General features: G+C 37.8%; 1 protein-coding gene across 1 annotated transcript; it reads left to right on the top strand.

Annotated features, from left to right (window-relative positions):
* Positions 1–6,198: 6,198 nt before the first annotated feature.
* On the top strand, positions 6,199–7,301 carry LOC143039034 (protein FAM200C-like). Its single transcript, XM_076208885.1, has one exon. It carries the CDS (start codon positions 6,199–6,201, stop codon positions 7,297–7,299), a length of 1,101 nt encoding a protein of 366 aa, XP_076065000.1. The 3' UTR covers positions 7,300–7,301.
* The last annotated feature ends 9,562 nt before the right edge of the window (positions 7,302–16,863 follow it).

Genomic DNA, 16,863 nt, shown 5'->3' with positions numbered 1-16,863 from the left:
AAGCTATTCTTTTTCGAATCTCTTCTATAGTTGTCCTTTTTGAGTTTCTTTTCATGACCTCTTGTTTTTCCATTGTTTTGGTCTAATCAATGTGACTATTCTTCTTTTTTTCTTAATAATTTCTTCATCCAAGTAGTCAAATGTCATTGACCTTAGTAGGTTGTAGGTTTCACCAACTATTTTGTTTATATGGCTATCCGATGTCATGTCTTTGCTGATTATCACTCCAAGATCCCTTTCCGAGTGCACTTTTTTATTTATTTTTTATCAGTTTTGTAATTTTTTGAAATTCTTTTTTTTTTTTTTTTCCAAACTCCATTATGCTACACTTCTTGATATTGAAGTTCACTTCCCACTTTTGAGTCCATTTCCAGATTTTGTCCAGGTCTGATTGTAATGAATCACATTCCTCTCCCGTTGATACTTTCTTTAATGTTTTTGAGTCATCTGCGAAGAAATTCATATAACATTCAACTCCTTTGTCCATGTCGTTTATGAATATGGCAAACATGATTGGAACCAGTACTGACCCTTGTGGAACACCACTTATCATTTCTTCCCATTTCAAGTATCTGTCTCTAATTACTACCTTCATTTTTCTCCCAGTCAGGAAATCTTCCATTCATTCTAATAAATTATCTGCACACACCTGTGTTTGTGTGTGTGTGTGTGTGTGTGTGTGTGTGTGTGTGTGTGTGTGTGTGTGTGTGTGTGTATTTACCTAGTTGTATTTACCGTGTGTGTGTGTGTGTGTGTGTGTGTGTGTGTGTGTGTGTGTGTGTGTGTGTGTGTGTGTGTGTGTGTGTGTGTGTGTGTGTGTGTGTAAGTGTAGGTGCTGTGATCTCTCCATGTTGTCCTTATGGATGAAATTTGCCGCATCAGTCAACGAAGTGGACAGAGAGGTTTCTCGGACACACGCTCCTCGTATCCTACAAGGTTCCCTAACATACCTTACACTTACAGCAAAAGATCGATATATCACCTGATCATTGTTTAAACAGCAGTATTCATAGGACACAGCTGGCTACTGTAAGTTTCGGTCATGTAAGTGGGCATTTTCACTCTTTGATGAAACACAATGCACAAGCAGAGCCAAGATGGAATTTTTTTTAAACAAACTTATAACATCAATCACTGAGAATATTGACACCCAGAAAGAATCGCGGTCATTCCCACAGCAATTAAAGGAATGGACATAATCATTGCTCTCGTGGGAATAGCAGCAGCCAGCTACAAGGGGCAGAGCCAGGCTGCTGCGAAAGGATGGGAGGGAGGAAGGAGGTGAGAGAGGGTGTGAGACTGAGTAATTTGCCGAAAGAACCATTACGTTTGTCTGGAACATATTCGAGGCTGCTTCGTTTTCTTTGTCACTCATTCGTGCAACTTTTCTCCTCTCAAGAGATGGCACGTTTCCTCGTCGTTGCGCTGGCTACGGCCCTCGTGGGACTCCTGAGTAGTGCTGGGCAAATACCGCTAATCTCAGTACCGGAATTACCGGTAAACCACAATGCCGTTACCGGAATTACCGGTATTTTACCGGTAAAAGACTCGTGAGGTAGTAGTCGCCTTTATGACTTAAATCTTTAAACAAATTTCATCCTACTATGGTGTGTAGTCACAACCCCATTGCACATTATGTATATTGAAATAAAGTAAAAATTTCGATTGCCAGTTCTATTTTGTTTACGATATTGTGTTTATGGAGATATCTGGCAACTCTTCCCACCAATCGGAAGCAAGCTATGATTCTAAACAGTAAACACATGATATTGAATTTTATAAATATCAGTGCGTTATCAAAGGTGGGTGTGGTGTATAAACTTGTCCGCCTCTGCGTGCATGGGTTCATGTTTGGAGGGTGCATGTGGGAGTGGGAGTTTTGTTAATACACACACATACACATATAATGAGCTTTGACTAATTTGTAATAAATGTTTTCTTAAAGACTAACCTAAACTGACTAATTTGTAATAGATGTTTTCCTAAAAACAGTTTTTAATGCTCCCTTGTTTTAATACTTATTTCATACAAATTAGCCCAGCACGTGATCCAAAGACCAAGGTGAATACTCAAGGATATATTAGATTTCATTGTCAGCATGTTTTTTATTTATTTCCTCAATTATCTTCTCATACAAATTAGTTCATATTCTTATTTAGAAACAGAAGCATATTGACATTTTCATCACTTAAACATATACAGTATTGTATTCCTTGATAATGTCTTAAATAGACGAAAACGTTCGGACTAAGCTTCTTATTTCCCAGTGGTTTTTTCTGCATATTATTTTCACGTGTGCCTTGTGAATTACTGCAAAATACTGTATATATATATATATATATATATATATATATATATATAAAATGTATATATATATAATATACATATATATATACATTATACATACATATACATATATATATATATATATATATATATATATATATATATATATATATATATGCAAAGTAGACCACTTGGAAAAAGAAACTAACGAAGCAGAGCGCTTTCGTATATTACATCTTCAGTGCAACAAGTACATAGTGATAGGAATACATAGACATTATATACATGATACAAATGTATAATGTCTATGTATAATGTATATATTGTCTATGTATTCCTATCACTATGTACTTGTTGCACTGAAGATGTAATATACGTAAGCGCTCTGCTTCGTTAGTTTCTTTTTCCAAGTGGTCTACTTTGCATAAGTGAACACACGTACCCGTGTTCTTATTAGCATATATATATATATATATATATATATATATATATATATATATATATATATATATACATATATGAGTCCTCGTTTGGCGACACGCGGAATTTTTCGATGAAACTTTCACAATTAATATAATTTCGTATGCTGATCACAGAAATAACATTAATTCTATTGAGAAATTAACAAAAATGCAGGAAAAAACAGTTTTAATGGTAAAAAAAATTACCGGGACCTTAGCGGTACATACTTGCTTAATGGTAAAAGTTTAACCGGTAAAATTAGCGGTACAGTCAGTACCGTCACTCAGTACCACCAAGCCGAGACGTGCTTACCGCTCTCTGAATGTTATGGTATAGCTTATCGGTTGACGGAGCCTTAACGGTAGCAGAATTTTTGCCGGTAAGCTACCGTCAAGGTTGTTACCGATAAAACCCGTAACTACCGGTAGCTGCCCACCACTACCGTCAGTACCGTCACTCTGTACCACCAAGCCGAGACGTGCTTACCGCTCTCCGAGTGTTATGGTATAGCTTATCGGTTAACGGAGCCTTAACGGTAGCAGAATTTTTGCCGGTAAGCTACCGTTAAGGTTGTTACCGATAAAACCAGTAACTTTACCGGTAGCTGCCCACCACTACTCCTGAGCATTCTGTCCCCCGGATCCGTGCAGGCAAGTTCAGTCCCGTTGTTTCCGAGTGCCAGAACCCATGATATCCTGCCAACGGCATTGTTTATGAATATGAGATCTTGCATCACGTGTTGAACTCGGAATCGAGGGTAATTTCCCTCGTGGATGTATATTTGTGTAGTTGACGTTAATATCACAGATCATGGGACTAATGGCGGATACTTGCATGTGGTCCTGCAAGATGGATATCAAAGCTGCCCATTCTCAAAACCCGTCAACCAGTTTAACCTGAGGGTCTGAGACTCAGTCTCCGGACTATGCTCAAAATCTGTGGGAAGTTCTGCGAACCACTGCCACCCACCACAACATTTTCCACCTAGTAAAAATCAAGGAGCATGTCATTGCTATTTCTATCGTTGTTATTATTTTTTCCTTACAATTACTATTATAAGTATCATTACTATTATTATGTTCATTATCATCATTATCAATAGTAATGCCATTATTACTAATATTATCATTACTATAACCAAAAATTATGCTTAATTTTTTGCATCTTTATATTTCAAATCTAACCGAAAATTCTTTTGGTTGTCACGCAGGGTAAAGTCATCGCCAACGTAAGTAAGTATAAGTACATATAAAAGTTATCATCATTATCAACATCATATAGGATACTTAATTATCATTACTACTACTACTACCACTACTATTATCATTGTCATTATTATTACCACTATTATTATCATCATTATTATTATCATTATCATTATTACTAGTATCTACTTCATAGCATTACTGAATTTTATTGTTATTTATTTCATTTCTGCTGCTATCATAGAAATGATTTCTATCACTAATTCGTATGCGACAATAATTTTTGTCGTCTAATTTTCTCTTCACGCCCACGAAGCTCTGGACGAAAACTGCGTGAGCCCTTCCAATTACATCTTGAATCCCGGCGAGTCATTGAAATTTAGGACAAATGGTTCTAAGTTGGTCAACTGTACCATGAAATTTAACGTAATTGTACGCATATTACTTGCTCTGGCCACTCTGCTAAGATATCATCTAAAACAGAAGAATTCTGTCCTTATCATGTTATTATCATTCCCACAGGCCAAAAATTGTACGGGTATCACTTTGAAGTGCAACAAGTTTCAACCTGAGAGTAAAGAGTTCTTGACCGTTTTCCATGCAGATGGCAAGTAAGTCTAGTCCTACGTGTGTTGCATAACAGATTTGAAATTACATAAATTTCAAGTACTGATTTCTTCCCATCGATGTCAAACTACGATACTTATGTCGTCTGTCCATTTCTTCTTCCCCAAGAACTAGGTTCGATAGGAATGACAGGATCGAGGAAGGCGTACTATATCCATTCAACGTGTCGAACCCGTACAGAATCAGGTATGTCAACAACGTGAATGAAACTCGATATAACATCACCATGAAGTACATCGTCAAGTGCGTTGCGGATGATTCTGATTAACCAAGAACCAAATGGAGAACGAAGAAAGCCTGAGACATCAGCAGCCCACACAGTATATGCTACATGAAAAAAGAAAAAAGAAAAGGGACTGAGTAGAAAACTTTGGTAAACAACAACAATCACAACGTCATGTTAGTTATATAAGTCAATGTGGTTGTGGTATATGTAGTTACAATTGTTGTTGTGACAGCTGTAGTTACAATTGCAGTTGTGGTAGTTGTAGTTATAACTGTAATTCTGGTAGCTGTAGTTACGATTGATTATAAATGCTAAATGGCAACGAGAAAGGCTAATCAAGAATAGGCAGAAATGACTGGTACATGTGCTTATCTCTCAGTCTAATTTAATGTTTGGATAATTCATGTTGAAAAATGTAATTTCACTGAAAATATATTTGGTTTTGCTTGCATATCCTGTGCATCCTTACATACCCGCACGTACTGTACTACCACGCGCCATGGCCGCATGGGTAATGTTGGAAACACGTAAAGGAAATTCTTTACAAAATTCTAAAGCCATGTTTTCCCAAAAGAAACTATCAGTGTAATATATTCTTTTTTTAATTCTTATTTGAAATTGAAATCTTAATTTGAATTTCTAAGTTATGCTCTCATATGTACTTTAACCTACTGCGGTCGAATACACCTACAGTGGACATAGGAGTCTCGGACTAAGGTTCGATGGATTTAATACAATTTGAATCTATGGTAGCGTGAACACATAATTTAGGCACATGGATTGAGTTAATCTTCGATAAGGCGAGTGGGTTTCCTACGCCGGTATCCGCCGGCCGCAACACAAAGAAAACGAAATGACATAACCCGAGTAGGGATTGGCGACCCTAGGCCTCAATCTCCTTCCCTATTCCTAAGTTTTGACCTATCTTGCAGGGATCAACTTTGGCTACATTGCGCTAGTTCCTATTAATCAGTGTGTGTGTGTCTGTTTATCGGACGCCCCAGTGGGCTAATCCCTTGGATGACAGGTTGATAATTCCTGTTGGTCCCGATAGCCCAAGTTTAATAACGGCTCTACCTCTCCAAATATATCCATACACACACAAAAACACACACACACGCACAAACATAAGCATACATACATACATACATACATACATACATACATACACACACACACGATATTGTGGTCACCCAGTACCAAAAAGAATATAAGAAAAAATCGAAAGAATCCAGAGAGCAGCCACAAAAATGGCTCCTGCACTTTCAAACTTGTCATATGAGGAGAGACTGGCTAAATTGGAGTTACCGACTCTGGAGCAAAGAAGAGAGAGAGGCGACCTACTGACCATCTATACCTCTCAGTGATAACTCGGTTCAAAGAATAGATGAAATGGCTGAAAACATTGAAGAAGCATTGTGCAACATTCTTGCCACAACAGAATTTAGCTTGCAGTTAGATGAGTCCACTCTACCAGGAAATGAATCTTTGCTTCTCGTTTATGTTCGTTTTATCAAAGATGAAAAGTTGGTTCAAGAACTGTTATTTGCAAGACAACTCAAAACAGACACTAAAGGAGAGTCGGTATTTAATGTTGTTGAGAATTTTTTCAAAGAGAAAAACATCCCACTTTCCAAAAAATTTGCGTGTGCAACAGATAGAGCACCATCCATGATAGGTCGTCATCGTGACTACATCAGTTTCTTGAAAAATGCCGTACCTGGTGTTCTTACGGTGCATTGTGTAATCCACAGGCAGCATCTGGTAGCAAAAAGCCTAAGTGGTCGACTTCACAAATCAATGAATGTTGTTATCACAGCAGTAAATATGATCAAGGCACATTCTCTCAATTCCAGACTGTTTCGACAGCTTTGCATTGATAATGATGAAGAGTTTGAACGTTTATTGCTACACACAGAAGTTAGATGGCTGTCAAAGGGAAACTGCCTGAAACGTTTCTATTCTTTGTTTGATACAGTTGTAGAATTTTTCCAAGAGTCTAATAGTGGGCTCTGTGATGATCTAAAAAACATCAAGAATGACATTGCTTATTTGTCAGATATATTCACAAAATTCAATGAAGTTAATTTGCAGTTGCAAGGAAATGATGTCAACCTTATCAAAGTCAAATCTGCTATCTCCACCTTCCTGTCTAAGTGTAAGTTATTCAAACGAAACTTAAGCCGTCATGAACTCTACCAGTTTCCAAGCCTCTGTGAATTGGATAAAGAAAAGAGTATATCAGATGATGACCTTCAAGTGTATTGCTCTCACCTAGAAGAGTTGCAAAGAGACATGTCTGAAAGATTTCAGGATCTTTTATTGGTAAAAATACCAGACTGGGTAATCAATCCATTCTTAGATGTCAGCAGTGAAGAAACAAGAGAGGCAGAGGAAGAATTAATTGCAATCCAAAACGACATTGAGCTAAGTCCGAAGTTCAAGAAATCGTATCAAGACTTTTGGCTACAAAAAAAGATCTCTGACTTCTAACCAGTATTATGGAACAAGGTGAAGATATATTTTATTGCTTTTCCAACGTCATATTTGGTAGAACGGGGCTTCAGTGCAGTTGCCTTTCTTCTTTCCAAGCAAAGGAACAGACTTAGAATTACCGAACGTGGGGATCTACGTATTCTTCTTAGTGAGTTCCAACCAGATGTGGAGAAACTAATATACCTACACCAAGTACACCCATCCCATTAGCAGTAATTGTGAAATTGTGTATTTGGGTAATTAAATAAAGTTGTTCATTAAATTAAATATTATTTTTGAAAAACATATTTTGTGTTTAATGCTGTTGTTTTCAATAAAAAAAAATGCTCGCATGATTGTATTGGGGGTAATTGTGAAGACCAAATAAAATGGTTTATTTGTTTCTGAAAAATATATTTTGTGTTTAATATTGTTGCTTTCAATTTGAAAAAAAAATGCTCATTTGTGTTTATTGAAAGTAACTGTGAAGACCAAATAAAATGGTTTATTGAATTTTTTTTTATCATTTTTGAAAAACAAATTTTGTGTTAATATTGTTGTTTTCAAATTTAAAAAAAGTAGTATGTGTTAATTAAGGGTAATTGTGAAGACAAAAAAAAATTGTTAATTAGATTAATTTATTTTTGAAAAGCAAATTTTGTGTTTAATATTGTTTTCAATTAAAAAAAAAAAGATGTTTGCATGTGATTATTAAGGGTAATTGTGAAGATCAAATAAAATGTTTACAAGCCGACAAAGTCGAGCTTGTGTACTATATCATTGTTTTTTAAATACATATTTTGTTTATAATATTGTTGTTTTCACTTCAAAAAGAAAGCTCACATGTGTTTATGGGGTAGGGGGCGCTAGGAGTCTATTCTAGAAGCCAAGGGGGCGCCAGCCTGAAAAAGTTTGGGAAACCCTGATCTATAGAATCATGAAGGGCACAGAAATACTCGATAGAGAGGACTTGTTAAATTGGGACAAGAGAAACACAAGAGGACATGAAAAGAAACTAAAAAAAACATAGTTATAGAAGAGATCTGAAGAACAGTTTTCCATTTAAAGTGGTGAACACTTAAAACAAACTGGATAAAAAAAAAAATAGTGTGTGCAAAAACCATTCATGAGTTTAAGAGCAAACTAGACACTACGAGATACAAAGGCGGGACATCACGAGAGTAGCCCCCCTTCCCGTAAATTACAACTAGGTAAATGCAACTAGGTAAATACACACACACACACACACACACACACACACACACACACACACACACACACACACACACACACACACACACACACACACTCACACGATTACGAATCCAGCACGTGATCCAAAGACCAAGGAGAATACACACACACACACACACACACACACACACACACACACACACACACACACACACACACACACACACACACACACACACACACATACACACACACACACACACACACACATATATATATATATATATATATATATATATTATGGGAAAGGTGGAGGGGGAAACACGGGTCTTTATCTGATTATCGAGTTTATTCCTGACCGGTTTCGCTTACAATAGCTTCTTCAGAGGAGTGCCAACACTCCTCTGAAGAAGCTATTGTAAGCGAAACCGGTCAGGAATAAACTCGATAATCAGATAAAGACCCGTGTTTCCCCCTCCACCTTTCCCATAATTTGTCCCAATGTCTCTACATATATATATATGTATATATATATACATATATATATATATATATATATATATATATATACACATATATGCACTGATTCAAACTAGTCTTATTTGATTATTTCCAATATATCCATAGAGGTGGGAGGGGGATTAAAATACCGACCTGTTGGTCCCGATGGCCAAGTTTAACGACGCCTCATTGGGTGGCGATACCTCCTCCGCGTCCTCGGCCGATTCCAATTACTCTGTATTCTCTCTTAGTATTCCTAACCCTTCATTTCCGTATCTGAATGGATTTAATTTAGTCGGGATGTTTGTAAGGATATATACATATATATATATATGTATATATATATATTGTCAGTGTATTTGGGCAGGAGTTTTTCTCTAATGCATGTTTCATTAAAAGTGATGGCTAGTTGTGCATTAATAATTTTCTTGAAGGTATTTTCCATATACCTTATTATGGATTTGTGCTCCTTAGGAAGGAAATTTATGACTTGGCTGTATGTAGTCATATTAGCTAGATCGCGATTTCGGGTTCAAGACCCTTCTTCAGTAGCTATAGGGATAAGAATTAATCCGAAGATTCTAGTAAAGATCTAAGTTTTATACTAGAGTTCCAATACTTGCTAATCACTGGGGGAGGTCACCTGGTATTGCGGGCAGGGACGAAATGTCACGTCACATGTCATCTATAGGTTCACATGTACACGAGGGAACTGTGAAGCCCTCCCATCCACCTATATTGGCATGACGACAATGAGGTTATCCCGTCGCCTCTCATACCACCTGACATCAGGAGCCCCTAAAAATCACTTAAGAGAAGCCCATGGCATAACACTAGCAAGAAAGACACTAGAGAAAAACACCGAGATTTTGGATTTATGTACTGACGATAGACGCCTCCTAATTTTAGAAGCGTTGTATATTAAAGAGTTGAGCCCAAACCTAAATGTACAAGCAGAAGATCTTAGAGCCCTTCCAAGCATGAGACAAACCGTTACAAATACAAACATGAGACATAATACCACAAACGCCAATACGAGACAAAACGCCACTCGTCCAACTACGAGACAAAACGCCACTCGTCCAACTACGAGACAAAACGCCACAAACATAAGCATGCCACATTCCGCCACCACACAAACCCGGAGGCTCCCTAGCGCACGTGGCATTTCGTCCCTGCCCGCAATACCAAGTGACCTCCCCCAGTGATTAGCAAGTATTGGAACTCTAGTATAAAACTTAGATCTTTACTAGAATCTTCGGATTAATTCTTATCCCTATAGCTACTGAAGAAGGGTCTTGAACCCGAAATCGCGATCTAGCTAATATGACTACATACAGCCAAGTCATAAATTTCCTTCCTAAGGAACACAAATCCATAATAAGGTATATGGAAAATACCTTCAAGAAAATTATTAATGCACAACTAGCCATCACTTTTAATGAAACATATATATATATATATATATATATATATATATATATATATATATATATATATATATATATATATATATATATATATATATATAATTCCGGCGTTACGGAAAGTATTCAGTTTTCTATCTCATGAATGCGGATTTTTTGTAAATAACTTGAGATGTGGGCCCGTCCTCTCGAGTTCGGACGAGTGTCTTACCCACGCTGGGCACGGTTTTCATACCAAAACACGAAAGATGCAGTAGGGGTGGAGAGGAGGGTCTGATTCTTGTTGCTAAACGCGTAAGTTACATAGACAGCCAGGAAGAAGAGGAGAGGGGGTACACTTTACGATTTACGTCTAGTTGGAACTATGATCGAATTGATTTCCGGATATCCTATATGAACATATGAGAGTGGCCAAAATTCGGCATTACATCAGTTGATAAAAGTACTGATATTGCTACTTTTACTTGTATTTTGTACATTCAAATCTCTCCGTGAAATGTGACGGAACTAAGTATGAGTCACACAAGAGTCGAACCATTGTGGCCGAAAGAGGGTGCAAGGTTTTCCTTACTAGCTGTTGGCCCCGTTTCCAAGCCTTGCAGCCCTCCCTCTCCATCATCCCATCTGAGGTTGAGGTTTTCCCTCCGTGATATGAATCCCATTTCAGGGTCTTGCAGCACTCTCGTGGTTCAACGAGGGCGAGGCAAGATCTCGAAACCAGACCCCAAAAAACAGATTGAAGGAAAACCATCTTCTCCCTCACCACCTCCAAGTGCTGCACCTGGGTAGCGTCGAGAATGAGGAAGGGACTGAGGCTGACAGTACAGTATATTCAGTCGCCGTCTCTCGCACTACCTAACAACTTCACTCTTCCTACTGACAACAATAAATCCTCCCACAATGGCGTGTGGTGGTGGTGGTGGTGGTGGTGGTGGTGGGGGAGATAATCATCTTTGGAAGCCCTGTGAGTTTATATGACGAATTTGAAGACCAGTGCGGAACTCCTCGCCATATGTGACTCCAAGGAGACATCCTAACAATAAAAGTAGAACCAATAACTCAGTATGACAAAGCCTAAGCCCCAACGACGCTGACATGCATCCCAATCCAGAAAACACCACACAGAACATTGAAGACCCGTGGAGGAGTAATCCGCATCCCACCTCTACGACACTACCCACGAAAAGAAATAATAGAAAGAATATTGAGACGAATAGAAGTGATACTACTGTAGTACACAGAGTTAAGAAGTTCATGAATGGTACAAACAACTACACCAAGAACCATCCACACAGTGTAAGAACCTCGTGTACGACCCGCTACATCCCTTTTACAAGTATCACTTTAGCGCGTGATCTACATGCCACATGTGGTCTATAAAAACACAGATCTACTACAGGGTGCGATCTAGGTGCGCAATATGATCTAGAACAACACAGATCTATCTATTGAAGCGTGTGATGTACATGAGAATGTGATCTAAGAAAATGCACTACATTAATCTTTATATAAGAAAATGAATCAATAGAAATAAATTAGTTAATATTTATCATATAATCATTTGAACATCTGTGAGAAATGCAGAAAATGAATTTTGGGTATTAGATCTCACAATTTTCCAACAAATGTGATCGAAATGTTTGGATTGGTGAACCTCTCATTTTTACTTTTCATTTATTTATCATCATCATTATTATTATTATTATTATTATTATTATTATTATTATTATTATTATTATTATTATTATTATTATTATTATTATTATTATTATTATTATCATTATTATTATTATTATTATTATTATTATTACTTTTTAAGAGGACAAGTTTTAGCGTTGAGCCACTGTCGTTTGATGCTGAATATTAGTTCCGTCTTCAGAAATGAGATGGCTTTCTTGGTGGTTGACCATACTGTGGATGTAATACTAATTCAGATTTGATGAGAGAACCAGCTTACACTTCTGTAAAAGACTGGTAGAAAGAGAGGTAGAAGACGAGGAAGGTCGTTTGTAAATAACAGCCCAAGCGAGCTGCCTGAGTCCGCTTTAGCGCTTTGTATAGGTAATAAGATATTGTTTGTAAATAACAGCCCGGGAGCTCGAGTGTGTATTTGAATGTTGCTGAGATGACATTCCTTTGTAACCTAAGTGAGAATTATTCAGAGAATTGAGGTTATTCTAAGTAATATTGTCGTAAAGATTTGAAAGTTTGATTGGTGAAAGGGTGGAGAAAATTCAATTGGTCCACGAATGTATGACCACGCACTTTGGGGAAGATCTTAAATATAAAATTAAAGATCATTGAACTAAGGAAATCACTACGTCATTACAAAGCTCACATAGGATCATGTACACGTGCTCTAGGGGGATTCCTTGGAAGAACTTCGGGTAGTGCGTTGTATATAAGAATTTACAGAAGAAAGATATAGAAGAAAAGAGAGATGTGATTCACCTAGACAGAAGATTATAACTGGAGGAAGTGAGTCGCAATATCGATGAGTAAGGGCTACAGTGGCGACGACAGTGGCGGCAACGAGAGAAAGAATGCACGCAGATAAAACGTTTCCGAAGAGAAGCACTCAACGTGCTCAACTAAAGAAGAATACACCTAAAGAATTTAGTGCAACGATACGTGCTTTCACGTGTGAAGAGAATTGGTGCAGCCTAGAATTCATCGCACGCATTAACACAATTGGTACACTAATAGTGACAAAAAAACATACTAAATGAGAGAAACAAGATAGAAAATTTGAAACAAAATGGAGATCCCGAGAAGGGTAGGGCTAGGCTTACAATAACTTTCCAGGAAATGGAAAATATCAACACATAAAAAAAAAAAAAAAAAAAAAAAAATCATAGAGCACTTTAAATTTAAGTGTAATCAGCACCCTATCAGGTCTTTGATTAGAATGGTAAAAAAAAAAATGATATTCAACAAAAATAGACAGATGGTCTAATGATATGATTTCTATGTTGAAAGATTCATATTGGATAGAAAGTAGATCTAGTGACAAGTTAAAACATTCTCATGTTACTCCATTTTCAGTATTGGTATGCAGCAGTGACGAGATGACTGCAGAAAAGCTATACAGGGACCTTAAAGAAACAGTGGACTTAGGGGAGACGGATTATCTTCTCCAAAGTTATCAAGAAAGTAAAGCAATTAGTACATATGCCATGACAGTAGGAATGTAACAACAGAAAGAAACTAGGAACTCTAGGAGTGATTACAGAAACAGAGGCTCCGAAGATGGAGCTAGAAGCACTTCAATGAATGCTAGAGTTGAGCGCTACAATTGTAGGAAATTGGGACATACAGCACGAGTGTTATTATGGGATTATTTTTAGGAACTACATATATGAAGGAAAACTCGAGAGGTAAATGCAAGGGTGGTGGGTCAGGGATTAGAGATGGTTAAAGAAAATGAAGAAAAGTGGGAGGTGAGCCAGCTGTTGTTTGCGGACGACACTGCGCTTGTAGCAGGATCGGAAGAGGGATTGAGGAAGTTTGTGACAGAGTTTGGGAGAGTATGTGATAGAAGAAAGCTAAAGATAAATGTGGGTAAAAGTAAGGTGATGAGAAGTTCAAGGGGTGAAAGTGGCAGCAGACTGGAGGTGAGCATTAAGAGAGAGCGACTGGAGGAAGTGGATAGTTTTAGATACTTGGGTGCAAATGTGGCAGGAAAAGGTGGAGTGAAGGTGGAGGTAGAATGTAGATTGAGAGAAGCGAGTAAATGCCTTGGTGGATTAAAAAGTGTAATGAGGAATAGACATTTGGGAGTGGATGCTAAGAGGAGACTGTATGAAGGAGTGATTGTACCAACAGAACTGTATGGGGCAGAAACATGGAACATAAGAGAGGAAGAGAGAAGGAGCTTGAATGTGTTTGAGATGAAATGTCTGAGAAGTATGATGGGGGTTACTAGCCTAGATAGAGTGAGAAATGAGGAGGTGAGGAGAAGAGGGGTGGAAAAAGAGTTGGGAGATAGGTTTGATGAAAGAGTTTTTGGATGGTTTGGACACATGGAAAGAATGAGTGAAGAAATACTAATAAAAGAGATATGGAAGGCAGATGTGGAGGGGTGAACATGAGGGGACGTCCTAGGATGAGATGGATGGGTGGGGTGAAGGGGGCTTTGGGAAAGAGGGGAATGTCTGTTGAGGAAGGACGGGAGAGGACAGAAGACAGGGGTGAAACGAGAATGGTTGGATATGGATGAGGTTGTGATGCATGAGGTTGAATGGGTGGTGGGATGGGGGATGAGGTAGTATGTGTGAGCAAAATTTGACGCAGCCCGAAGGGATTTCTCCCCGTCTTCTCCTTTTATGCATGGGGGGACGGAGAGAGGGGGTGTCGCCGATTTAATAAAGCGGCCTTGCTGTGGATGTGCTGTGTCTTGCGACACTGCCTCTGACGCTTGGCAGTGGACAAGGTGCAAGGATGACCCGTCATCCAAGAGGTGCTAAGATAAGAGGGAAGGTGGAGGGAGTGGAGTGTATTTAGGGATGGAATGGGTGGGAATGATTTTATGCCTTTTCCTTTTTGGCTACCTCCCTAGCAAGGGGGAAAAAGCCTTGGTATATGGTGTATATACAAATATGAAGGTCATGATGAGTATCATTGTAGAAACCCACCTTTCTGTTTGTATGACAGTAGAGTAGGGCATAAACCACAAGGTTGTTGTTGAATACCAATTTTTCGTGTTCACCCAGAAACAAGAGGAAAAACCCTCAGACATAAAATAAAACAACATTACAGATCTAATCCTAGAGCGACAAACATATATCATAGTGATATCAGTAGGACAGTGATGAAAAAGAAAACAACAACACAAGAGATTTTTTTTTTTTAATTTACTATAGCAATTGGAAGGACTTCTGTCGGACCCATTACTGCGGGTAAAGTATAAAAAAAAAAAAATAAAAACTATAAAGATATTTATTGATACAGGATCTGTAGTAAACGTTATAACCAGCAAAGTGTTTGACAAACTAAAACCGGGGGTGAAACTCTTTGAACCAATCCATTACTCATTGCAAGGAGTAACAGGAAATCAGTTAAAGATATTAGATGAGACCGAGCTAGATGTTATTTTGTATGAAAATAAGCACTTGCACACTCCAGTGAAAGCTGTAGAAGAATCTGTTTTCCCAGGATATTTATTGATAGGATTTGCAACAATGAGAAAAGAGCGTATGATCATATATCCGGCTGAGTTAGGGATCTTACTGAAATCACAGTTAATCTCATTTTTAAATCAACCAGATTTAGAAAACTTGTTGAGGTAGATGGGAAAGACAATAATGATAGACTGGATAGTATTGGGGCACAGCGACCTATTCAAGAACAGATAACACAAGGGGAAGAAAAAGACACATAGTGAACACAACTTAGGTGTTCAAGAAATTCCAGAAATTAATCAGAATTCATCAACTCCAAATTAAGTTTTACTAACTGTGGAAGGTGGCATAATTAAGTCAATATTATTGCACTCCAGAACAATTAACAGAGTAGAAGTGGAGTTGAATGGAGTCACCGTAGACTCCGAAATTTCTATCATCCCAGAATCAATTAGGACAAAAGGTTTGAAATTGGACTTGGAGATTTATCAAACACACAAGAACAAGGTAGAAATATTAGTGATTAGTACTTTAAATAAAGACATTGTCCTAAGAAAAGTTATATAGATAGGATGTTTTCAAGACTGTCAAAGACACAGTAGATTTTAAACGTGTCCTGAATAGATGGTATCATCGGCTTCATCAATCTGCTTCAGGAAGAAACAGATTTTGGGAGAAATATAAGTCAGCTATAGGGCCTACTTGTTGTCCTGAGTTAGAATCAAATTTAATTGCACTGCTAGCAAAGCACAATAAAGTAATTGCTTTGCCGGAGGATGCTTTGGGCAAAACAACTGTTTTAAATAATCAGATCAAATTAAAACCAGACTCGCCCTATCTATATAACTGTCTACAGACTACCACATCGCCTGCTAGCCATTGTAGATAAATTGATCACTGAAATGTTATCGCATTATGTCAAAGAACCAAGTCAAAGTAAATGGAACTTCCCTTTGATGTGCCAAAATCAGCTGGTACCACGTGTCCAGTTATTGACTATAAGGAATTGAGTAAACAGACAATACCTGATCGACTACCGTTACCGTAGTTTGGGAACCGAGAATCGGTATTTTATCACTACAGATTTCAAATCAACTTTCTGGCAGATAGAGATGCACGAAGATTCTCGCGATTATACAGAAATTTCTACAAAAATGGGGCACTTTGCATTCAAGTGAATGCCAATTGGGTTATGTAACAGTCAATTAACTTATATGGGATTTATGAATGAAGTACCAGATGGGTTGTTAGGAAACACAGGCAGTGTGTTTCTAGATGATACTTTACTAGTTTCCCAAACAGCAACTGAGCACTTTAAGAAATTAGATTTGGTATTCTCA

This window comes from Oratosquilla oratoria, chromosome 25 (assembly GCF_046742065.1).
Source record: "Oratosquilla oratoria isolate Oo_2021 chromosome 25, ASM4674206v1, whole genome shotgun sequence".
NCBI lineage: Eukaryota > Metazoa > Arthropoda > Malacostraca > Stomatopoda > Squillidae > Oratosquilla > Oratosquilla oratoria.
The sequence above is the reverse complement of the archived record's forward strand: the minus strand, read 5'-3'. Positions and strand labels throughout refer to the sequence as shown.

Bases quoted from the DNA above. Each gene is read 5' to 3' on its own strand.
- LOC143039034 (XM_076208885.1), top strand. From the start codon at position 6,199: ATGGCTGAAAACATTGAAGAAGCATTGTGCAACATTCTTGCCACAACA.